The sequence below is a fragment of the Bradysia coprophila genome, unplaced genomic scaffold, assembly GCF_014529535.1.
Source record: "Bradysia coprophila strain Holo2 unplaced genomic scaffold, BU_Bcop_v1 contig_350, whole genome shotgun sequence".
In the NCBI taxonomy this organism is placed as follows: domain Eukaryota; kingdom Metazoa; phylum Arthropoda; class Insecta; order Diptera; family Sciaridae; genus Bradysia; species Bradysia coprophila.
The window spans coordinates 3,180,991-3,205,325 of record NW_023503608.1 but is presented as its reverse complement, the minus strand read 5'-3'; the positions used below and the strand labels follow the sequence as shown (position 1 = coordinate 3,205,325).

The 24,335-nt window shown below is 37.3% G+C and overlaps 5 protein-coding genes across 5 annotated transcripts; 3 read left to right on the top strand and 2 right to left on the bottom strand.

Annotated features, from left to right (window-relative positions):
* The first annotated feature begins 1,103 nt into the window (after window positions 1-1,103).
* LOC119080254 (probable cytochrome P450 313b1) lies at window positions 1,104-4,464 on the top strand. The gene is made up of 9 exons (XM_037188504.1): window positions 1,104-1,336; window positions 1,400-1,600; window positions 2,767-2,955; window positions 3,018-3,087; window positions 3,161-3,464; window positions 3,638-3,872; window positions 3,949-4,113; window positions 4,185-4,202; window positions 4,279-4,464. Exons 1-9 carry the CDS (start codon window positions 1,183-1,185, stop codon window positions 4,443-4,445), a joined length of 1,503 nt encoding a protein of 500 aa, XP_037044399.1. The 5' UTR covers window positions 1,104-1,182; the 3' UTR covers window positions 4,446-4,464.
* A 1,908-nt stretch (window positions 4,465-6,372) lies between these two features.
* Window positions 6,373-10,815, top strand: LOC119080252 (transcription initiation factor TFIID subunit 2). The gene is made up of 10 exons (XM_037188502.1): window positions 6,373-6,563; window positions 6,717-6,771; window positions 6,838-7,001; window positions 7,059-8,651; window positions 8,711-8,960; window positions 9,017-9,179; window positions 9,237-9,447; window positions 9,519-9,911; window positions 9,970-10,297; window positions 10,358-10,815. The coding sequence occupies exons 1-10, from the start codon at window positions 6,520-6,522 to the stop codon at window positions 10,769-10,771; spliced, it is 3,615 nt and encodes a 1,204-aa protein (XP_037044397.1). The 5' UTR covers window positions 6,373-6,519; the 3' UTR covers window positions 10,772-10,815.
* A 153-nt stretch (window positions 10,816-10,968) lies between these two features.
* Window positions 10,969-12,604, bottom strand: LOC119080257 (solute carrier family 66 member 3). Its single transcript, XM_037188507.1, has 5 exons — window positions 12,394-12,604; window positions 11,850-12,177; window positions 11,524-11,783; window positions 11,338-11,458; window positions 10,969-11,284 (listed from the first exon to the last, which is right to left on the bottom strand). The coding sequence occupies exons 2-5, from the start codon at window positions 11,977-11,979 to the stop codon at window positions 11,157-11,159; spliced, it is 639 nt and encodes a 212-aa protein (XP_037044402.1). The 5' UTR covers window positions 11,980-12,177; window positions 12,394-12,604; the 3' UTR covers window positions 10,969-11,156.
* Window positions 12,605-15,991: 3,387 nt separating this feature from the next.
* Window positions 15,992-18,133, top strand: LOC119080255. Its single transcript, XM_037188505.1, has 10 exons — window positions 15,992-16,148; window positions 16,210-16,324; window positions 16,384-16,494; window positions 16,561-16,617; window positions 16,682-16,852; window positions 16,908-17,043; window positions 17,101-17,301; window positions 17,478-17,640; window positions 17,702-17,832; window positions 17,897-18,133. Exons 1-10 carry the CDS (start codon window positions 16,086-16,088, stop codon window positions 18,066-18,068), a joined length of 1,320 nt encoding a protein of 439 aa, XP_037044400.1. The 5' UTR covers window positions 15,992-16,085; the 3' UTR covers window positions 18,069-18,133.
* Window positions 18,134-20,544: 2,411 nt separating this feature from the next.
* Window positions 20,545-22,351, bottom strand: LOC119080251 (mitochondrial chaperone BCS1-like). Its single transcript, XM_037188501.1, has 2 exons — window positions 21,327-22,351; window positions 20,545-21,264 (listed from the first exon to the last, which is right to left on the bottom strand). Exons 1-2 carry the CDS (start codon window positions 22,120-22,122, stop codon window positions 20,639-20,641), a joined length of 1,422 nt encoding a protein of 473 aa, XP_037044396.1. The 5' UTR covers window positions 22,123-22,351; the 3' UTR covers window positions 20,545-20,638.
* Between the last annotated feature and the right edge of the window lie 1,984 nt (window positions 22,352-24,335).

Below are 24,335 nucleotides of genomic sequence, written 5' to 3'. Positions count from 1 at the left end.
AAAAATAGCCAAGATCACTTGCAAACCAGGTTTTTAGAACAAAAACTTATTTCGGACTGATGATGAAGAGCGATGTTAGCACATCTTAGTTTAGTGTAAAATCATGCAGAGAATAGTACATTTCGTACCTATGAGTAAAAATCTTTTTTAGCGTGTGAGAAGTTTCCAGACAGAGCCGAAGGCGAGGTCTGGAATCGAATACGCTAAAAAAGACATTTAGTCCGTGGTACAAATAGTATTTTTCATATTAGACATATTTCGGGTCCTAGGTATGAAAAACATTTTCTGATTTGTTTGATACTTTTCAGATAAAACTTATTACTCTGTACCCACGGCGAACTTTGGTGAGTTGTGCTGGACGTCCATACAAGCAAATGTCCCGATCTCTTTTCATCATTTCTTATAAGCTTTGGTCATATCCAACCAGTGCATATACTCCACCTGTAGATCTTTCCAATTCCGACATTAGTACAACATTACAATAATTCAAAATAATTATTTCTTGAATTATTGCCGAAAAACTGTTTTTGGTACCTTCTGATATGCCTTTATATTTGAACGCTTAACACAGAAAATAACAAAAAATAATCGAAAAATTGAAGATACCCGCACGCAATTATAATACTCGACAGGTGCCGAATAGACTACTATTTTGTATGAAATGTTTTTTTACAGTGTTTTAGAATTGTGTGATACACTGTCCAGTTTTAGAACCTTATTTAGCGTACCACTCATGCGAAGTTCGTTGAAGATACGTATTCTCTAGAGTTGAAAGACGAATTCAACAAACTCTCACTCCTTTAAATCGGAGACCCTTTGTTCCTGAAGTTAATAAACTCATCTGCGTTATCACCCTTACACCCACAAATTGTTGGAGGAAAGTGTCATCTTTTTTTAGATCTTAAGATGTTTTGGGTAATTTTAGTCTGATAGTAGATCAGTGAGTAAACCCCCTCCAAATCCTCATGCATTCGATCGAATTAGCATTAGTGATTCAGATGTTTTTTTTTTAAATCAATTATGCATAATGCAATTAAATGTGTTTACTATCTTGAAAACTACGACTTGATTTAGTTTTGCCTTATTATTGTACTTATCCAGTGCACATTAATATACACTCAGTACGGCTATAGACTTCAAGCGATTAAGGCTGTTTTCATCAGTTCAATATTCTATCGCACGATGATTGTGTTGAACATTTTCGTTGCTGTTGCTTTTACTTTTCTTCTTAATTATTGCTGGAAAAGACGCTATCTCTATCTTGCGTCCTGGAATCTACCCGGAATTGTCTCATTCCCGTTAATTGGTGGATCGTATGTATTTTGGAACACAACAGGTACACGACTGAATAGAGAAACGGTGTTTCTCGAACGCTCACCGTAACAAATTATCGATTTAGACATTGTGTCGGTCGTTTCGGGATTGCTGCGAAAATTGGGAGCACCGTTTGGTTTTTGGTTGGGACCACGATTCGTTGTTTACTTTGCGGATGCAGACGATGCAGAAATTATTATCAATCATCCTTGTTCGATGGATAAGGGCGGCGTTTATAAATTTATTGCGGAAATGATTGGTGGGCCAGGATTGTTTTCGGCTGGAGGTACTAAAAATATTTATCTCTGTGGAAAGTTGTAACATGTGTCGATTTAGATCGGTAAAGTTTGTATGTGCTAATAATTCCAATATTTAATGTTCATGGTAACATATCAACGTTTTATACACCCTAAGTGTGTTGTCCAAGAAGGATTCAATGTGCTGTACTTCTTTCCTTAAAGTGTTGACTAGTGTACTGTTGCATATAAATCTTTTTCTTTATTAGTTATTAGTTAAGGAAAGACTAGATTAGCTAGAACTCACTGACTATTTTTGTCGTCTGTGCTGACTTTAAGGTACATTTCTTCCATTTTTAAGGACAGAAATTCCAACGGAGGCTAACATTCATTTCTACACTTCTATATTGTGGAACTGAGGTGAATCTGGTGGACGGTCAGAAAAATTATTAGACATTTTCTCACCTACAGTGAAATTATTCAATAATAACGAGTGAAATGCAGAATGTCAACAATAATAATTTAAGCAACCAAATTCATATTTTACAAGAAATATAAGTTGTAAATGGAACAACGTGAAAAATTATAAATTTTGGAAAGTGCAAAGAAGCTCAGGGCAGTAGCCAGAATCTCAGGAATGTATTCGCAGTAATCTCTTGGCAGTGATTGACATTGTTTAAATTAGCATATGACCAGTATTATTATCGGGGCTATTACTTCAAAGTACCTTTAATCGGTTGATTTAAAATCTTGTACTTCAATTATTTTTTTTGTATGAATTTTACTGTATGAAGGACCATGCAAATTGGATAAATAATTTGAACTTCAAGAGAAAAAAAGATGAATGTTTCGCAATGATCTGTGGTAGGTGGTAGGTCATTCAGCTGTGTTTATTAGTAGCTACGACTCTGGCAAATTTGCAAATCGGTTATTAAAAAAAAGCCAAGTGCTTACATGTGTCGTTTAATATAAAGTCGTTCTAAATGCACGGGTGAATGGAGTGCATTAGAATTTTTAATTGTGTATAACTAAATACCGCAACGCTTTTAAATGCTAATTTTACATACAATTAAACGTACCATATCTTTCACGTGTGATATTATTGTTTGTATGTAAAATTAGCGTTTGTTAATGCCATTGTTAGCTTGTTGCCAGATGTGGTTAAAAGTGCGTTGAATACGGAACATAATTGGTTTTTCTTTCATTAAATATTTAGGCGATTATTGGAAAATGCACAGAAGACTTTTGAATCCGACAGTTCAAAATACTAAGATTCTGAACAGCTTTTATCCTTGCATGAACAAAACTCTACAGATTTTGGTGGAAAAGTTGGGAAAAAGGGACCCCAATGAAAGCTTTGACATTTACGAAACTCTTGAGGCTTGCAGTTTCGACATGTTTGTTAGTAAGAGTTTGTTTTCGAAACTTTGAAATAATTGTTTTTGTTATTGTTTTTTTTACATGCAGAAAACACATTCGGAGTCGATTTAGACGTTCAAAATAACGAACACAATCATCTGTTCCAAATGGCAAATGAGTACGATGAAATATTATACCGATATCCGCTGTCCGTTCGAAAAGAATAGAAAATTCACGTTAACTTCTTTCAGAGCGCTATATGTCATCCGCCAACGAATATTTGATCCAATCTATCAGATCGATCTATTTTTTCGATTTAGCAAATTATACCAAATGAGGAAAAGAAGCACAGACGGGATGCGATCCTTTATTGAACATGTTCTTCGAAAAAGATTGGCCGAGCTCACCAGCGTCGATCGGAATCAAAACCAGAAGAAAGACGAATATGAAAAACGATTGAGAATCTTCATCGATGAAATCATTGAATTGTCGATTGAAGAGAAATGCTTTTCGGAAGACGAAATGATATCGGAATCGCTGACCATGCTATTGGCGGTATGATTACAATGTAACGAAATTGTATTTTTTTCGAACTTGATATCGTCACCTCACTTCACACAAGGACAAGCAATTTGAAAAAAAAGATCGAGTGTCATACTTATCGAATAAATGCAATTTGATATCACTCTTCTAAAAATGTGTTCGATGAAGCAAAGTATTCGTTTTAGGGATTCGAAACAACAGCGGTTACTATTTCAAACATTGTACTCATGTTGGCAGTGCACCAAGAATATCAGCAAATGGTACATCAGGAGATTCAAGAAACATGCCCCAACAATGATGATGTAACATCAGACGACCTAAATCAACTGATATTCACAGAACGTTTCATTAGAGAGACTATGAGATTCATACCGACAGTGCCTCTAACAACACGTATAGCTAAATCCGATTTTTATGTTGGTAAGGAAGCTTTTTTCTCTATTCTCCTTCATATAACAAAAAGAAGAGCAAGCGGTCTGATCGAAACGTATTTCAGGGAAGGCTTATGTACCTGCTGGAAGTGAGATCATCATTTCGCAATATGAGATGCATCGGGATAAAAAAATTTGGGGGGATGATGCCGAAACATTTAATCCCGACCGCTTCTTACCGGAAAGATTAGAAAATCAACATCCATATGCATTTATACCATTCAGTGCAGGTATATCCATTTGGTTATTATTCTCAACTTTCAGTTTCACTGACTTTCGACTTTTTTTTCTGTTCACTTAGGTGCCAGGAATTGCATAGGTACATCTCCGAATTACACTCCACTGTAACTGTACGTTCCAATGAAAATTTAAATTTTTCTTTAAATCCATTGCAGGCAAGAAATATGCTCAAATTGTATTACGAATGTTTGTGGTGTGGTTGGTGCGCAATTATAAATTTACGACAGATTTGAAAATCGAAGATCTGTCACTGAAGTGGATGGTTGTGATGAAATTGAATAATGGCTATCCAGTTCGAGTTGAGAAAAGATTGGTAAAATAAACAAATTATTTGATTGAAATGAATGCTTAATCAATTGAAACCTACATTAACCTACTTTAACCTGTCACGGCTATTCATATGTTATCGATAACGACAAAAATAATGACAAGCTCTGGGTAATATGATCCTTTATATGGTAAAATGCATGTTAAAAAAATGAGGTACAAGATTTGAAGTCAACAGATTAAAAATACTTTGATCGATGGAAGTAATAGACCCAATAATAATACTGGTCATATGCTTACAGTCTGTAACAGGTTAAGTCCTTACCCCCAAATCCTAAATTCTTGTGAGTCGTTGTGTTGTTATGAGCCACAAATTGAATCTAAGTTTGAAGCATACGTTACTTTTTGGCCTTTAAAAGTTACTTTAGACTGTAAACTTAGGTCGCGCGGACCACCAATTTATTATATGAGCAGGAACATGAGGCTGAAAGTTTGTAATTAACCACAGATTATACAGACAATCATCACGATTGATGAATTTGTTATATAATGGAACCCGCTTTAATCAATGAAAGTATACTCTATAGTGGTCTAATGACGCTTTTTCCTCCGGTCTGTATGGACAGACCATACCTGGTTTGTACTTTCATTGGCTGTAATATCATCAGATGAGGTGTGTCCTAATCTGTGTGCGACTTCCCCAGATTTATAGCATTGACCTACATAATGTTTGGTTACACAATCTGAATCTTAACTAATACCGAAATATCCCATGAATCCAGGTGAGTTTTAGGTCGAAAAAATACAGATTTTCTAAAAACATGCTCCACGCTCCCCAGATCACCGAAACTGAGTATAAATGTATGACACATTGTCAAGTTTTAACATCCTATTTAAAGTACCACTCATGCTTGAAGTCTTGGAGTTGCGTTGTTTGTATACAAATATGATGAATTTGCTGCATTCGTGGGGGTTTTGGAATGTCACGTCTGAAACTAAGAAGGTGAGTCTACGGATCATTTTTCAATTGGCTACGGAAAGCTTGAAATTTGCACTGCAACAGCAAATGGTTATTTGTGTACCTGTTTTGGACGATTGATTTTAGGCAATTTCGCGGATTGTAGGCCGAACGAAGTGAGGCTTGCAAGCGAAAGTGCCTTAAATCAACCGTCCCAAACAGGTGCACATGTAAGTTTTCATGCAGAGGGCCGGAAACCCGAGAAAATTCGAAAAATTGCCCTCATTTTCGGCCCCGAAGCATGAAAATGTTTTATAGAATCTTCGTGTCATTCCTAACAAGGCTGTAAACTTTAGGGAGGTCACGCATATACAGAAAGGTCACGCAGATACAGATACGCGGGTGACACACCACACTTGATCAAGTGTCACTTGATGATAACATGGCGGATTTTATACAAAAATTCAAGGTAAATATACATACTGAAGGTAACGCAAATCCTCAGGGAATAGCAAGAAATGCGGACCCCAAGTTCCGGGTGAATATAAGATTTGTTATGTTGCATCCGAGACGTTTGGCACGATAATGTTGTTGGAAGTGTGTTGTATAGTATTGAGTTTTGGCATGTGTTGCAACGTAACAAAGTAAATTTGACTTGAGTCCAACATTATAAAAACTATATTCACCCGAAAGTAGGGGTCCGTGTGTTCTTGCGGATTTGCGTTACCTTCAGTGTTTATATACTATTCGTAAAAATTCACCTACTATCATCGCTGTGATGATTTGTTGATTTTTTTTTGTATGTAAAATCATCAGACGTGGTGTGTTCCCGCGTATCTAATAAAACGGCGGTCTCCGTGACCTCCCCAAAGTTTACAGCCTTCATTCCTAAACTGAGTCGTTAAATATTTCCCCCAAAAAATACAAAACGGCTTTCGATAAGAGGGCTGTTAATCAGTTTTATACAAAGGTGGCGCCTTTGGCGCTTCCAAATTTATTTCCAAGTGTCAAAAAAGTCCAACAAATGTCAATTTAAGATCGGCATCGTTGAATTGCAATTAATGCAATCGAACAATTTATATGAATTTATGTGTGTAACAAATGGTAAATCGGTCACCGAACGTTTAGTTTTAGTTAAGAAAATCGTGACAAAAGTCCAGACTTGGTGAAAATGAAAAAGGAAAAGACTGCGGATGTCGTACGACCATTCAAATTATAAGTATCTCCAATGTTCCTTCATCCAAATATTTTGTGTTTTGGTCAACACGTCTTATGTTTACATACATTCCAGTGCGTGACTGCACTTGGATTTTTGAATAAACCAAGAAAGATCGGACAAATGACGAATTTTTTCCATTTTTATTTTACAGCCCATCAAATTTTGAGTTTGACCGGCATCAGCTTCGAACGCCGTAGCATAATTGTAAGATCAAATATGACACGTTTCTAGGTCCACATCGACTAACAACAATCATTACTTTCTCTGCAGGGATTTGTAGAGTTGACCATCGTTCCAACCAAGGATTCCTTGAGAACGATTCGTCTCAATGCAAAACAGTGTCGCATTTACAAAGTTGTTTTAAATGACACGACGGAAGCCACTTTCCAGTACTTTGATCCTTTCTTGGATGTGTGTCAAAATGATACCAAAACGTAGGCCAACTAAAATCCGTAATTTTGATTGTCGATTTCATGTGCAATCGCTTTCAGACGTTCACTGGAAACATTTTCCAAGAACCATCTAGCAGCCGCACAAAAGGTCGATCCGGACAACAATGCCGGTGAATTAGTCATTCAAATACCAACGGATGCTGGACATTTAATAGGCGAAGGTCGTGGCCTGAGAATCGGAATCGAATTTTCGTTGGAAAATCCTGAGGGCGGAATTCACTTTGTCATACCGGAACCGGACGAACCGATCAATAAACAACCAGCCCACCTTTACACATACGGTCATGAAAATTCATCACGGCTGTGGTTCCCGTGTGTTGACAGTTTTGCCGAACCGTGCACATGGAAGTTAGAGTTTACTGTCGATGAACACATGACGGCTGTCTCTTGCGGTGAGTTGACCGAAGTAATTTATACACCGGATATGCGTCGCAAAACGTATCATTACGTTCTATCCACACCGATATGCGCCCCGAATATTGCATTAGCCGTTGGACCATTTGAGATCTATGTCGATCCAAACATGCACGAGGTGACGCATTTTTGTTTACCACAACTGATGCCACTGCTCAAGAATTCGGTGCGTTATATGTACGAAGCGTTCGAGTTTTTTGAAGAGCTCCTGTCGACACGATATCCATTCTCCTGTTACAAACAGGTGTTCGTCGATGAGTGCGATGTTGATGTCCGAGCGTACTCTACAATGAGTATCTTGTCAACGAATTTACTGCATTCGATTGCCATCATAGACCAAACGTACATAACCCGGACTGCTATGTCCAAGGCAATCGCGGAACAATTTTTTGGTTGTTTCATCACAATGCAAAATTGGTCGGACACTTGGTTGGCGAAAGGAATAGCTGAGTATCTGTGTGGCTTGTATTCGAAGAAATGTTTCGGTAATAACGCGTACCGTGAATGGGTCCAAAACGAACTTGCAGAAGTGGTCAAATACGAGGAACAATTCGGTGGAATTATTTTAGATAGCAGTCAACCACCTGCTCCACTGCCGGTTACAACTAACTCTCCGGCAACGGTAACCAAACAACAGGAAATTGTTCACTATTTCCCCATCAAAAACCTGCACACCATGTCACCGAAATACATCGATGCGATGCGTAAGAAGGCTCACGTCATCATTCGGATGTTGGAGCATCGAATCGGTCAAGAATTGCTGTTGCAAGTGTACAACAAACAGTTGGCATTAGCCGCTAACGCTGCGGTAACGAAAATTGGAAATGGCCTGTGGCATCACTTGCTCATATCGACGAATGTGTTCACCAAAGCAATTTTTACTGTTACTGGCAAGGACATGTCTGTGTTTATGGACCAGTGGGTACGAACCGGTGGCCATGCCAAATTTCTGCTGACTTCCATTTTCAATCGTAAGCGTAATACCATCGAGCTGGAAATACGACAAGACTGTGTAAATCAGAAGGGTGTCAAAAAGTATGTTGGGCCGTTGTTGGTTCAATTGCAGGAATTGGATGGAACATTCAAGCATACACTGCAAATTGAGAACACAATCGTCAAAGCAGATATTACGTGCCACTCAAAGAGTCGACGTAACAAGAAAAAGAAAATTCCACTGTGTACGGGTGAAGAGGTTGACATGGATCTGTCACCAATGGAGTAAGTCCATTATTGCCCTTTGTGTGAACAAAATGGTAAATTAATCCGTCTTTTTGCAGTGACTCACCGGTTTTATGGATACGGCTCGATCCGGAGATGATCATCTCTCGTTCCGTGATCATTGAACAACCCGATTTTCAATGGCAATTCCAATTGAGACATGAACGTGATGTTACTGCACAGCTTGATGCAATTGCTGCGTTGGAAAAATATGCAACACCAGCCACCCGGATGGCACTGACTGACACAATCGAAAATCCGCAATGCTTCCATTCAGTGCGATGCAAAGCAGCCCAATGTTTGACAAAGGTATTGACAGTGTGGAATTCGGAAATGTGTCCTCTTACAAAAATGTGTTTTTTCAGGTGGCCACATCCATGATTACAACATGGCAAGGTCCACCAGCCATGCTGGCAATATTTCGGAAATTTTTTGGTTCGTTCAGTGCGCGTCATATCATCAAACAGAATAATTTCTCCAACTTCCAGCACTACTTTTTACAGAAGACCATTCCAGTAGCAATGGCAGGTTTGTGGACTACCGAATACGATAGGTTTGACATTCACTTTCACTTTCTTTAAACAGGCTTACGTACTTCGCATGGTATATGTCCCAGTGAAGTTTTCCGATTTCTGTTGGACTTGTTCAAGTACAATGACAATTCCCGAAATCATTACTCGGATAATTACTATCGTGCAGCATTGGTCGATGCACTCGGCCAGTCAATAACGCCGGTTATATCGGTTGTGCAGCAAGGAGCACCAATCACAGCCGAGAACTTGTCAGCTGATGCCAAGTACGAGATACGATTGTCCCGATTGTCACAATTCGATTTTATTGACGTAAATTTGTCGTTTATTCCCGTAGACTGGTTCTGGAAGAAGTGACACGTTTGTTGAATTTGGAAAAGCAACTGCCATCGTACAAGTACTCGGTGACAGTATCCTGCTTAAAAGTGCTGCGTAAACTGCAAAAGTGTGGACATTTGCCGTCCAATCCGAAAATCTATCGCAGTTATGCAGCCTATGGTCAGTACATTGATGTTCGCATTGCTGCAATGGAATGTCTAGTGGATTTCGTGAAAGTGGATGGCCGATGGGAGGATTTACAACATCTGATGGACCTACTGGAAACCGATCCTGATCCAATGGTTAGACATGAATTGGCGAGATTGTTGATCGATAATCCTCCATTCGAAAAGGCTCATCGACATAAACTTGATCGAGAAGAATTGGTCGAACGTATCTGGACGAGTATGAAGTAATGTTTGCCCTTGTTCAGTCATAATGCGATGTAATTCACACCCAATGAATTTCAGCACTCTTCTTTCACACGATTCACGTCTACGGTGCGACATGGTAGATCTGTACTATGCACTGTACGGAAATAAGCGACCGATGTGCTTACCGACTCCTGAATTATCGGCAATGTTTAAGCCGCAAAAAGTGCAACCAGTTCAAGCCGAAGTCAAAACCAGAGCGCCGAGCCCAATAGACGAAAAACCGATTGACATTGTTGACGTAGTTCCGGTTGAGCCTGACATCGAAGTACAAGAGAATTCGCTGAAACGTACCGCTGAGCAATCATTTGGCCCAGTGGACTTGAAAGTTGAATCGCAGGAGGTTGAAGCAGTGAAAACGATAAAGGTAAGGAAGCGTTGCATGATGGAAATGTCCTAGACTAACAGCTTTTCCATTTCGTTCCAGGAGGAAATAATTGACGTTGAAGACATCGACGAAAAGAAACCGATCGAATTTCAGCCAAGCGAGGCTAAGAAAGCAAAAACTGACTTCTGTTCCGAAGACTCAGCCTCTCTACCGGGAATTCTGGTCGACAGTAATGCACCACCGGTGGGATTTGAGCCAGGAATGTTCAAACAAGAAGATGAAGCGTCGAAAGTGAAGTCAGAAGGTCAGTCGAAGCCGAAAAAGAAGAAAAAGGACAAGAAGAAGCACAAACACAAGCACAAACATAAGCATAACAAGGAGAAGAGCAAAGAGAAAAAGGAAACGAATGTGGTGCGATTACAAGAGCAAGTCAAAGATGAAACGCCGGAAACTTTAAGCTCGGCGGACAGTTCGAGTAATAGCATACCCAGCCAGTTGGATTTGACGATGTAATTCGATTGAAATTCATGGAAATTACAAATTGAATAAGGGAATTAGAAATCCGAGTTTAATTTGTGATCTGAATCGATACAGTCCGGAATTTATAGATGTGCAAGCGACGGGAGACCTGGTAAGGTTCGTAGAATCTTGAACTTGGATTCTCAACTTGACTTCGTGAGTGTCTCCACCTTTAATAAAAGACTGACTTAAAGTGTTAGTTAAAAGTAAGTTTTGCCTTAGTAATGTTACACATTAGATGAGCGTTTATGACTAGAAATTTGTATGTAAAATAGTACGGAGACTCTAGAATATCCATTAGGAAGCGTACAATGTTAATGTCTTTGGCAATTTTTGTCTTTGTGTTTGTGTTCGAAAGGGTAGTTCAATTGTTCAACATCTAATGAACTTTCGGCTTCTTATAGTAAAATGCAGCAAGATAAATTGATCCGCTCAACAGAAATGATATCGAAAAGTTGGCAAGTAGCATTCGATCAGCTGAATCGACCATAACGGTGTAGATACGAGCTGAAAATCGACATTTGTTAGTTTGAACTAAAAATTAAAAACAATTTTCGTACTCAAGTTGGTGAAGGCCGATATCATCCATGTAGTCAGATTCACCGAGCTAGCATTCTTTGTGCGAATTATTTCGTACAATTGGATGACTTTGCTTGTGGCACCGATTGGTGTGCAGAATGGCTGAAAGAATTTTTTTCCGCATTTTGTTAAGTCAACGATCAGATGACCGACACAACACAACTCACCACAAGCATTGCCAGTATAAATGTCGGAATAATGTTCGTCAGGAACATCGACAGTGCGAAGAAGTAAGCGCCGGCAATCTTATACGAATTTGCGTTCAACTGTCGTCGGTACTTTAACACCAAGTAGATTAGAATGTACTCCTGAAACAACAGAATGGGATATTCCATGTACGACAATATGGAATATCGATTGCAGTAGTTGTAGCTCATCATTATCGAATAGGAAAATAGCTCCAAATACAAAGATGTGGCGCTGATACCTGAAAACGGTAATTGAGAGTGTTTAGTATACACACAAACTGTAATCGGATCAGCTCCAATCATACCTCTAGCCGATTTGTTATTGTACAATGTCTTAATTTGCGGAATTTTTTGTATCAAACAAAAACCGATCGTCAATATGCTGAGTATGTCCGATATAATGATCAATATACCGCGACCGATTAAATCAATCATTTTGGTGGTTCACTTGGTCGTCGTTCGAAATTAAATTATTTTTTGTCTATTCGGTCGTTGTCAGTGGAGTAAGCGATTTGTTTTAGGAACAAAAATCAACTTCTCGATAAAACTAGACTAGAAGACACCGCAAATTATGTAATTAACTCGACCAACAGTGACTTTACGTGTGTGATATATTCCACAGACGAAGCGTATCTAAAAATAAGAAAATTTAAGATTATTAAGATTTCAAACATTCTCGTTTCGTGTGTGGTATACAATAACTGCACACTGTGTAATAAATCAGTGCATTAAAGTGAAATTCTTATCAAACAAATGTATTACAGGTGCTACAAAGCATATCAATGTACTTGGCACACAATTCACACAATTGGATTTGAATTTATTGTTTTTGATTCCATTATCACTTACACCTCAATCACCACTCATTCGTCAGCTTTAGTCTTTGTTTTGAAACTAATTTTTAGTTACGATTACATTAAGGTAAGACGTTTCTGGATTTATTAGTCATGCATACGAGATGATCGAATTTTATTGGTTGTTTTGATTGGAATCTAACAATTGCCATATTCCGCATCAGAGTAAATTTCGAGTGTTTATGAATATGACATCATCAATGAATTCTAAAACGCAAACAAACAAACTGAGAAGCACCCTGTGCCCGCTTCATTGATGTAACATTTTATGAATCAAATTCTAACAGATGGCACGCATACAGCCGCGTAATTTTATATGAAAACGCATAGCACTACGAAGAAGTGGTATGGAAGTAGAAATTGAATGAAAATTCTGTTGTTGTGTTGATTGAGAAGTTGTTAATGAATGAATGGTCTCGCATTCAATGAGGAATCACTATAACTCACTTCAAATGTGCTTTGGCGATTAGCGTTAGAAATTAATTATTTCATTATTGATGTTGGGAAGTCCTATAAAATTCCATATATTCACAAAGTGAATATTGATTGGTGCATCTTCGAAAGGTGCATCTTCAACTATTCAATTATCAATTCCAAAAATTCAACTACACCCGAAAAGTCTAGCTTAGAAACTTTTATTCCCTTTACTAACATACCACACTTTCTCAATCCACAAATGAAAGACTTCTTACATACCATGTACTTACTTCGTGCATGTTAAGCACATTCATACTGATACTGCTGTCTCGCGCGTATAATTGTAAGTGCAATCGAGCTATGTTTCAATGTGATTTCATATGGATGATTGTATTGGATAATTCAATTTGGATTGTATTTGTGGATTGAATAATGTTAAAAATAGAAAACAATTTCTAAACAAAGTTCATTAGGTGTAAGTTCCTAAAATTCCATTCAAAGATTCCAGTTTAATTCCAAAAATTCCGTGGTTTCAGACAACATAAAAGATCAAATCAAACATTAAGAAATTTCATTGAAGCGGAGTCAAGGTCAGTCAAGTATTCGCCAACGCAAATCCTAAATAATCATTTTAATTTCCACTCGATATTCTAAATATTTCCATAAAATTCCACTCAAAATTTCAATAGTTCCATTTCATTCCTAAAACTCTGCTAATTTCCCAAGATTTCCCCAAATTCAAAAAATTTCCAAAGATTCCATTGGTCTGTCTCAAAAATTCCACAGTGGTTACCCCCTCGGCAATTTCTTTTTTAGTCTTTCACAAAGGCAATTTTTATAATCTCCGATCAATAATTTCCAAATTCGCTTAACGTAAGCCATTTCATCTCCGGCACGTTGTACGATCTCAGCAATGTTATACCATCATGTCATAAAAATCTTGATAGCAAAAAATATAGTTTTGCGTAAATAATAGTTCAGGTATTTATTCCATGTTGTTTGCCACGAAAAGTTATGGGACAATTTTTTTTCCGGAAAATGGAAAATCTGGTATAAGGGTTCCTCCAAAATGTGTCCTGGAAAATTCATCAACTTTCAAGCCATTTTCCCTGGCCATTTCCAATTTATTTTTCATAAAATTGGTGTCATTCGAAAGCTACATTCAAGTACTTCTGATTTCAGCCGGACGGCCATGATCCATGTTCAGTAGCCTGGGATATGGCCTGGGAAAGTCATGTATGTCCTTATAAGAATTTTGTAAGTTTTTTCCAGATCAACAAAACGTACGTAGCTATAATTTGGGATACTCATTCAAGTATTTCTTGCACATACATTTCCTCTCCTTGATTTCGGTTCAACGATTATGGAAAATTCCATATTTGGGATCTATAATAGTATTTTTCGTACCAAGACAGGAAATGATGATTTTTTCAGCACCAGCACGAGCGAAGCGAGTAAGGAAAATTAGGACGTGCGCTGAAAAAATCCATTTCCTGTCGAGGTACGAACAACGTTTTGTACATCGGACAACTGAAATAGACAAAACACATCAATTTACTTGAAAACAAACACACTTCACATTCACCATATTAAATTTAATCAATCGTATAGTCATAGAAAAATTCATGTAATTCTTTTCCCGCACTATAAATCGTAAAGAAATGAAATTTTTTCCCGCACGATATATAGTTCGGGAAAAACTGACATTTCTTAATGAAAAATCATGGCAAAATAGGTCGTATTTCAGTTGTCGGATGCACAAAATCTATTTTCTCTATAAAAATTTCAATTTACTTTTACGAAAGCTTTTTCGTGTGACATAACTATTTTATTGGTCCCGTTCCAGTATGAAATTTTTTTTGCGACTGTTTATAGAATAACCCATCCAAAATAATTCAAATCCTAACGTTTTTAGCTCTTCTTTAACATTTGGACTTTTAACAAGTTTGAAGTCACCAGAGGTCAGTTCCTAAAAATAAAAATAAATGACGTCTTCATGGTCTACTGTCTTCCCTATCCTAGAACTATAGAAATGCAGCGAATTATGACGATTTTTCTGGTTCCCAGGGAACCGTTCCCTACTGGTTTTTTTCTTATGAATTGGCCTCATTGGCCTGCTGTTACCTTAACCATCGACAGAATTGAGGAAAAAAAAACTTAAGGCGCACAGAGCCATTTTTTTGACACAAGGACCTGGACTATAAAGAAATCCGATTCACATGTGTAATAGTATGTTGTGTTACAAGTATTGTAATGTTGATTTTTTCAGCACTATTGGGTCGTGTGCTGAAAAAATCTCATTACAATACGTGTAACACATCATGCTTTGTGCCAACCGAGAATTGAAATAGACAAATGCACAAAAATTCAGAATTTTCATTGTAAACAATCACTCTTCGAATTTGATCGATCACGTTGCTTTGCATTTTTTTAAAACGAATGCTGTAATAACTCATACGAATTTCATTTCAACACTGGTTTGAGTGTTGTAATAAGCCATGAAAACGGGTGTTGTAATTTTGGACATTTCAATCTAGTTATCGATATTGAAATCCGTCATATTTCAATTCTCGGTGGCACAAATATTGTTTGTGCCACCGAGAATTGAAATACGACGGATTTCAATATCGATAACTAGATTGAAATGTCCAAAATTACAACACCCGTTTTCATGGCTTATTACAACACTCAAACCAGTGTTGAAATGAAATTCGTATGAGTTATTACAGCATTCGTTTTAAAAAAACGTATTGTAATGAGATTTTTTCAGCACACGACCCAATTTTCCTTACTCGCTCCGCTCGTAAGGAAAACTTGGGTCTAGTGCTGAAAAAATCAACATTACAATACTTGTAACACAACATACTATTTGTTCATTGTCTGCGTTTCGAACTATAACCTGCGTCGTGTCTATAAGGTCCTTGTAATAATTTAAATCTTGAAGAGGACGACAGACTGAAACGAATTCCGGATTAGACATATGAAGACTGTGTACTCTTCTCATGACCAATTACCAACTTTACTCTTCACTTTTCTCAACCTAAAGTTTAAGAGTGAGCTAACATTTTGCTTTTACGTTTTATCTCAGAAAGTCTGAGTACTTTGTAACAACTTCGGTACGTAAGATAGGTGCTCACACTCTTGTTACATTGTTCTTAAGATAAGCTATCGCTGTTAACGTCAAAATATTCGAAGAGGCTGATAAATTAAATTTGATTCCTATTTTATCAACGAATTCGAACATTTGTTGCTACTCGTCAGTTGATTAAAATGAGTTCAAAACTCAACATCGCCGGTTTCGGTGAGGAAATATCCAATCTCGAATATAATGGGGTAAGTGCATGCAGCTGCTGTTAGTTTAACATTGATAAATGACTTGAGTTATACGTTATAGTTCTGGGATTGGTTTGTGGCCTATGTTGAGCCGGCTAATATGTGGCGAGCTCATAAGAGTTACATCTTCTGTGAATCAGTCTTTATAATCGGTGGCATACTGATGTTCTTCCACTGTAAGACTAATTGAAACACAGACTGTGCTCAGCTATTCATTTCCTCTTTCATGTTTAAGCGTTGAAACAAGGTGGACGATGGCCGTTTCTATATTTCGCGTCGATTTTCCACGGTTTTACGGTTGAGCTTATGGCATATTTCGTTCCACACATAGATAATTTCTGGCATGGTAATACTAGACTTACGGGTAGAGTTCGAAACTCAGAAAATTTAATTTTGAAAAAAAATGTTTCAGCACAAGGTATCTTCACCTTCGTTGAGCGACGCTTGCCACTGTACGTGGTATTTCTATGTAAGATACTAGAAATGTTTTTAACTCCAAAAACGACGCAATTTGACAACAATTTTACGTATAGATCCAGTGTTCTACTACCATTCCTCCTGGGCTATGTCGAAAATGAAACTGAAATGTGGATATGCCGAGCATTTGGCCGTTGGCCTGATGACTGTATTGATCGATATGCCGTACGACATAATTGGAATTAAATATTTGCACTGGATTTGGCACGATACTGATCCAAACATTGGTGAGACCAATTCCTGCTCCACCTGATAAACGTAACCTGAAATGTGTTTTCTCAGCCGACCGTCATTACTGGGTTCCATGGAATTCTTACTATTTTCATGTGTGCTTTTCGGCCAGTTTTCAATTTTTCTTCCATAAAACGAGAAGCTGGCTAGATAAACGAGATTTGGGGAAATGGGAGCGGGGAACGATGTAAGTGTTGTGGTTATTCTATACATCTGAACTCTCAACTAATTGTTAACATCATAGATCCTCTGAACTTGTTGCTATAGTCATCAGCGCTTTGTTTAGTATGCCCGGCGGTTGTTTGTTATTTATTCCTTTATATCATCCGTTACATGACTTTTTCGGTGTGCCGAGTGAAGTAACCAGTATAACGATACTAATTATTTTCACGTCAATCGTATGGAAATTCGATAGGAAAAGTAACCGATATTCGGAACCACAAAAGTAAGGCATCGATCTGCAGTTCAATTCGTTATTAGCTTTAAAACGTTCGCAACTTTGAACTTTGAATCCCATGGATAGTAACCAAAAACATATCAAAAGGTTCTTTAAAGCTAATAAAGGATTGGTTCACATGGTAACAGGTCAATAGAAGACTATAACTTTGGTTGATTTTCCAGAATGAGTTTCCTCTCGAAGTTGCTTATTGTCCATTTGATTTGTCACTATGCTGTCCAGCTGCTTACGGCTATTTTCATCAATCCTAAAGACGTGATTGCAGTTGGTCTACATGAAAGAATCGGTGATTGTAATGAAATGGTCCCAGTGGAGACTGTACTAAAGGTATGATGATTACTGTGGAAAGTGAATTGCAGACTCAAAATGATGTGTTTCTACTTGCCAGACGCTTCAAAAACGAAAATATCTATGCGTGACCGACTATGATGAGAAGTACTATGACTTCCATTGTTTACCGGGTCAGAAACCACCGTCGAACAACAGTGTCTGGTACACAATATGTGGAACTGAGTTCGAGTAAGTGAATGAATGGAAAATCTTTTAAGAAAAACCTTTTTCTATTCAACCAAAATTTGTGTAGAAATCATGCGGAATTATTGACGGTATTGTCATTGATATCGTTTGTGGCTTTCATGGTCTTCAGATCGTTACATTTTGACTACGATCAACGGATTACCGGTAGATTGTCCGCTAAAGAAAGGGAGAATTTGGAAAGGCCGCCTGGACATAAAAAGAAATCGAAGAAACAGTAAAATTGTTTGGAAAGTCAATTTTTTATTAAAGAAATTTAGTGCTACAGTAAAGGTAGTGCTCTGAATTTACGAGATACGAGCTTATGTTTAATTGATGGCAACGTTGCTAACCAAAAATATTCTCAGTCTTAACTTACGATTGTTCATTGTTTCAAATTCTCATAAAATTGAGACGAAAAATGCTCAAAGAAATAACGGAATTACGGGGAAGTAAAGCAATGAACATACGTTTCAGCATATAAACCACCTGCGTACAATCCGAGTGGAATTCCGACAATACACGCAATTATCAAGTACATACATCCACAGCCTCCAGCGCCTAGGCTCTGAAAGCAAGAAAAGCAGCTGCCAGCGGGTACATTACCAATTCCCGATTGACAGCAAGCAGCAGCTGATCCAGCCATAATACCCCAGCAAGTGAAACCGAATAGGCATAATACCAAAGGTACACCAATCAAGATAGTTACGACCCCAATACCAGCTCCAGCAAGCGCACCACCAATAACAATCGAACAGTTTCTCAACTGAAACATGAATTTTTGACAGAATTAAAAGGCAATCAAAATCTGGATAAGTTGTCGTTACATTAGTGCGCACACCTACAATGTCCTACATGCATGTGTAATTTAAAATTTGTGCATTTTAATCATTCTTAGCGTGCGCACTAATTCCGACACTGGTGAATCGATACATACACTGTCCTCCGGTATATTCACCAACGAATTATTGTTAATATGAAAGGCATCATGACCGTCCGTCGAAATATTACCAACGAAATCCTTTGTATAATTGGCAATGGGATCATAGATTTTGTAAAATGTCTCTGTGGTCCGGTTAATGATAGTATCGAAATCGAAAATGTTGTCTGTTGGTCGTGCTTCTGTTTCACTGCACAATGTTAGAAGACACAATAATGCCCAAATGCAGGTCCTCGAGGTGTTAGCAGAATCCATAATAAACACACAAGATGGAAACAAAAAAACTTTTAAAAGTTTTGCTGTTGAACACAATAATTGAGTTGATCTCGTTCAAATGATCAACGGATGTCAAATAAAACAAATAAGTCACACGCAACGCATGAAACACTAATGTGACATTAGTACCAAGGATTTTAGAAGCAGGTAAGGTGTTCACAGTTTCTTGCAAATATTTTGATATATATCATGTTATTCTGTCTCAAAATCCATTTCTTAAATCTCTCGAACTTCTTAAAAGAGATAATTTGTGAAATTCTGGAAATATTTTTTTTTTTTTTACAAATTTCGGACATTTGGAAAATCACGGCTCTGTCCATAATTTATGAAAAGTCTCGTTTTCGTGTGTTTATTGACTTCAGCGAGTTATGTAAAACATTTGATTTTGTTAAGTTTTTGTATTTTCTTTTTTTTTTACCTTAATTGGCTGTGACTATAGGCTCGCTCTTGTATTTTGACTTTTCATTTTCTCCTATTTTGGTTTTTTCTTTTGATTTTGCTTCTGTGTTTAATGTTTTTTATGATTATAGTCGATGAAAGTACAAACCAGGTATGGTCTGTCCATACAAACCGGAGGAAATAGCGATTTCATATCAACAAACTCACCTTTGAATGAAAATCATTGAGATTTGAGTTTGTTTATATGAAATAGCTATTTCCTCCACTCCATACAAATTTTGATATTAGACCATACCTATAGAGTATACTTGATTATTAGTTATAGTAATTATAGTGACATATTCATGGTTTTTAAACTAGGGTTATGACAGCACTCATAGCCACTCTTTTTCCGTGTTAGCTAGGGCATAGTTATACAGTAAAACGACTGTCAACCAAACAAGCATTTGTAAATAATCTTTTGTCAAGAAGACCTATTAAAACATTAAACATTAATTAAGATGAAAATATTTGAGAAATCCTCCTTACCTCTGTTTCTCGAAACATTCTTGGTCTCCTAGTTAAAAAAAAATACTTTCTGGTTCTTCCCCGAATTGAATACAACTATTACAACTCAAATGGCATGTCAAAACAGTACATCTACATTCTCGACGAGGGCGCTGTGTGAAATGTGAGTAATTTTGGGATATAATTTTGGCTGATATAAGATTATGTGTTGAATTCAAATTTATGGATTTAAACAGAAAATTGACTAGCCTCATAATTAAAAGAATTAATTTATGTACAGGCGCGGAAAAATAAGAAGTTACAACCACAACAATAAGTCAGGAAATTCGAAAATGTGAAATCCGAATTCATTTAAATGTGCGCACGAGGTTTTTGCAACGGATATTTGGAATTTTTGTATTAAAATCATTTGATTTGGATCACAGCACTGCTCCTAGCATCACCACTGAATAAGGTAGCAGTCCTGTGCTTGGATGATTTGTAGCCAGAATTGGTGCAATGAATTATGGTATAGGATTTTCGATGCATTTTTATGTAAAAAACCATAAATATTTCTCACACCGAATTTTTAACGACGTGGTGTACATTGGAACTTCTGTTTAGAAAATCAAATTTTATTAAGACACAAAAACTTTACAAAAAATTCTTTAAAAAAATTGGTTTGAATATTTACAATTAAATGGTGGTACATTAAAGATACAAATAGCCCAGTTCTTTGTTGCTCTTGCAGATCTCAACCAGCATATCAACATCCTGCAGATTATCTTCCGGCGTATGTTTGTGTTTCAGGAAAACACCTTGAATCTGTGCAACACTTGGATTGCATTTGAGTTTTGTTACAGCTTTGGCGAAAGTCTCCGCAACAGTATCATCGCAGTTCGGATAGAATCTGCGAAAGAACGCTGTAATTTGATGCTCATCGGGGTAATCAATCAATTGTCTCATGTCAATCCGACCGGGTCGTATCAAGGCCGAGTCCAATTTCTCGATCTGATTTGTTGTCATGAACACAATGTAATCTTCTTCTGATGCCACTCCATCGATTGCATTTAACAGGCCACTGAAACTTAACGAACCTTTCGCTTCTCTGTACTTAAGTTTTCCAGCGAATCCATTGACTTCTACACTGTTTGCCTCGTCCTGCATTCGCGGTACAAAAACGGCGTCAACATCCTCGAACAGTAGAATGGCATTTTTATCGATTGATGACATTAAAATGTTCAAACTCTCATCGGTTAGCTGTTGATTCGAGAGCTGCACTTCGTAGATATCGTAGCCGATTTGCCCGGCGATTGCCTTTACGAAACTGGTCTTACCTAACAAAGAAATTTCTCTGTCACGTTTTTGTTCCAATAACTGTAAAACATTAAAAGCTTACCGCATCCAGGAGGACCGTACAGCAAATAACCACGACGATACGGAATTCCCCTCTCTTTGTACCATTCTCTGCTTTCGATAAATTCGTCAAGGTCTTTTTGGATGGCATCCATAATTCCATCCTTTAGAACAATCGATGACAGAGTACGTGGCTGAAATCGTCGAACTAATTTCCAGTTAGAGCTACCCATTTGGTGTTTAGCTTTGAAGTAGTTGATTTGCTTCGATGGTTTCTTTTCAAGCCTTTTTCTTGCTTCGTCTAACATCTCGATCAGCACTTGCTTGTTTCTCGTACCGTAAGCGGTGATCGTGTAGATCTCAGTCGGTAAGTGGTAATTTTTAAGTTCTGGGATGATTTTGCGAGTGACGCCGATCAAAGTTCGTTTGTGGAAAAAGAGTACGCCCTTATTGTATTGTAACGGGTCGAGTTGTTTCCTTATATCAGCAACAGCCGATTTTTCTCCTTCATCTTTCTTGTCCGTGTCCAAGAAACTCAATTCCAAACTCTCCAGAAAGGCATTCATTCGCATTTTCTTAGGATTCACAATGTCCCGATTAGCGCCAAAATGAAGCAATTTTCGACCGCAATTATGTTCAATCGAATTATTCAACCACATCACCACATTCGTTTTCATTCCATTACGACTATGCACTTCGATGCTTGTTGTTACTGATCTCGATAAAAAACCAACAGCAGCACCACATATTTTGACCAAAAGATTTTTAAAAATGAATGCTACAACCAGACTGGAACTGAAAGCCAGAATCGTGGACCAGGCAAATAAAGATGCATCCATTTTTCCTCCGTGTAATCAATGATCAATGATTTTTTGTGTAAGAAATCGGCGTAATTTCTAATTAATTTCCGATCTTCAAGTACTGTCTTAACTGCTGATAGCTTCAATACCACACGAGTGTGGATGTGGATCGAAATATAAAAAATCAATGGCTTTAAAACAGCTCCTTACTTCGGAGTTTGGCAAAAAAACTTTTATCAATGACTTTTTATAGGCCAAAGTGAAGTTGGCTCTTAATGAGTTTAGGGCGTTTGAAGCAGGAACGGCAGAAACACATAGATGAGAGCAATTAATTCTATCACACAAGCACATTTTGCCCAAGGCTCTGAAAGAACCAGGTTAAGACAACTCTAAGTTGATCACAAAGGCGGTGACACACAAATTGAGTTCAGCGGCTACGAAGTTTATATAAAAAGTCAACGTAACAAAAACAAAATTCCGAATTTTCCTAAAAAACATTTTCTTCAAGTTGATTTCACTCACAATCTGTACTGAGTGCGTTTATCGATTTGGGTGATTTGGGTGGATCAGAATCTTTGTAGATGAAAGCCTATAACGAATATTTGTATCGAAATTAGTTTTCACAATGTGTTCCAATTTAACATCATTATAATCACGGTGTTATAAGTGATGATGAAGTTTAGGGTGATTTCACAGATTATTTTCGAATTTTTCCTAATATCGCGGAACCGTGAAATGCAACACATTTTCTGACAACAATTCCGCAGAGCAGAAAATATATATCAATGAACATATTTACTTTCATTGAAATGAGTATAGGCATATATGAAAGAGTGATGTATACGACAAAGTTGAGAATTCGAGGAACAAAAAAATCTCATTCATATATGGTATAGGTTTCTTCCAAGGTGAAATGAAATGTCAAACCATTATCCTTAGAAGCATAACCTCAACATTATTAATAATGAAAATGCAAAGCACCTAGCAGAATAATAGAGATGTTTACACGTCAAATAGAGTAGTATTTTGATACCAATGGTAATTTTGCAATGACAATGAGAAAAAAAGGTATGGAAATATTCGCATACTTCGATTAAAGTACTACTCTACTTTTTGCTATTACACTGCTAGGTGCTTTGGAAAATGTTAAAATAACAAAAGAGAAAAGTTGTGGTTACGGTTCTATGGATGATATCGGTTCGCATTCGGTAAGTGTTCGGTTCATTTTGTATGGAAGAAACCTATACCCACAGCACTGCTACTAGCGAAACAGGGCTGTGCTATACCTCATTACACTTTTCAAAGAGTTTATTTGTAATTAGCGTTTTAAATTTTTTCTGTGTAAACCTCTGAGCGATGGTACTAAATTTTTCTAGTTGAGCATGAACTTATAGAGTGATACTAAAAATTTAATGGAAAAGTATCAACCCGTTCGATATCTCTATGACCCGTTCTAATCTGTGTACCAGCTGCCTTCGTTGGCAAGGCTGTAAACTTTGGGAAGGTCAAACAGATCGCTATTTTATTAGATACGTGGGGACCGTGGGGACACGCCTTTTCCATACAAAGAAATTCAACAAAATCAAATTTGTATGGCGTAGTTTTGTATGAAATGTCTTGTCCTTGTCCTCCCTAAAGTGTACAGCCTTGTTCGTAGGTGTTTTAACCAAGACTGTAAACTTTGGGGAGGTCACGCAAATACATATCGATAAGTTTATGACCAAGGCTTGAAACAAGAAAGTTCAATCAAATCATAAAAATTTGTTAAATTGAACGTTAAAAAAGGTGGAGTAAAAGTTTGAACCATAATGTAGAAAACACAAAACGAAAAAAAAGAAGAGTTAAGTACGGTTTCCACCACAGCACTGCTACTAGCATGAACACTGATTTGATAAGTGTCAAAATTGGAGGCTTTAGTGATAAGAGCTACCGCTTACGATTGTTTGTATTGTATGTTTTAACTCACACATCGAAGTCATCTATCTATCTATACAAAAGAAACGCAGTGCCTACTGTGATTTCATCAGCCTCCGAATATGTTGTATGTTCATGCTAGTAGCAGGGCTGTCTTTCCACTCAAAAAAAGTACTCCGTGAGAGAGCGAGCTGTCAAAAGTAGTGTGAAGTTGGGTGAGAAAACGTATGGAAGTTGAAAAAGTAAAACTTTTGAAAAAGTAAAACTTTTTTTATATGAAGAAAAAAAATATTTTCAGTTTTTTTAATCTAAAATGTCTCCTGGTAGCTCAAGTCCAA

What these genes read in the sequence shown, in the direction of transcription:
- LOC119080254 (XM_037188504.1), top strand. Translation starts at nt 1,183, where the DNA reads ATGATTGTGTTGAACATTTTCGTTGCTGTTGCTTTTACTTTTCTTCTT. An exon ending in TGTATTTTGGAACACAACAG is followed by an intron (nt 1,337 to 1,399) that starts GTACACGACTGA and finishes TTATCGATTTAG; the next exon opens with ACATTGTGTCGGTCGTTTCG. An exon ending in CAGTTTCGACATGTTTGTTA is followed by an intron (nt 2,956 to 3,017) that starts GTAAGAGTTTGT and finishes TTTTACATGCAG; the next exon opens with AAAACACATTCGGAGTCGAT.
- LOC119080252 (XM_037188502.1), top strand. Translation starts at nt 6,520, where the DNA reads ATGAAAAAGGAAAAGACTGCGGATGTCGTACGACCATTCAAATT. An exon ending in TCGAACGCCGTAGCATAATT is followed by an intron (nt 6,772 to 6,837) that starts GTAAGATCAAAT and finishes CTTTCTCTGCAG; the next exon opens with GGATTTGTAGAGTTGACCAT. An exon ending in AAGCAGTGAAAACGATAAAG is followed by an intron (nt 10,298 to 10,357) that starts GTAAGGAAGCGT and finishes ATTTCGTTCCAG; the next exon opens with GAGGAAATAATTGACGTTGA.
- LOC119080257 (XM_037188507.1), bottom strand. Translation starts at nt 11,979, where the DNA reads ATGATTGATTTAATCGGTCGCGGTATATTGATCATTATATCGGACATA. An exon ending in CAATAACAAATCGGCTAGAG is followed by an intron (nt 11,784 to 11,849) that starts GTATGATTGGAG and finishes TACCGTTTTCAG; the next exon opens with GTATCAGCGCCACATCTTTG. An exon ending in TTATACTGGCAATGCTTGTG is followed by an intron (nt 11,459 to 11,523) that starts GTGAGTTGTGTT and finishes AAATTCTTTCAG; the next exon opens with CCATTCTGCACACCAATCGG.
- LOC119080255 (XM_037188505.1), top strand. Translation starts at nt 16,086, where the DNA reads ATGAGTTCAAAACTCAACATCGCCGGTTTCGGTGAGGAAATATCCAAT. An exon ending in CGATACTGATCCAAACATTG is followed by an intron (nt 16,853 to 16,907) that starts GTGAGACCAATT and finishes GTGTTTTCTCAG; the next exon opens with CCGACCGTCATTACTGGGTT. An exon ending in CGATATTCGGAACCACAAAA is followed by an intron (nt 17,302 to 17,477) that starts GTAAGGCATCGA and finishes TTGATTTTCCAG; the next exon opens with AATGAGTTTCCTCTCGAAGT.
- LOC119080251 (XM_037188501.1), bottom strand. Translation starts at nt 22,122, where the DNA reads ATGGATGCATCTTTATTTGCCTGGTCCACGATTCTGGCTTTCAGTTCC. An exon ending in GTACGGTCCTCCTGGATGCG is followed by an intron (nt 21,265 to 21,326) that starts GTAAGCTTTTAA and finishes TTTCTTTGTTAG; the next exon opens with GTAAGACCAGTTTCGTAAAG.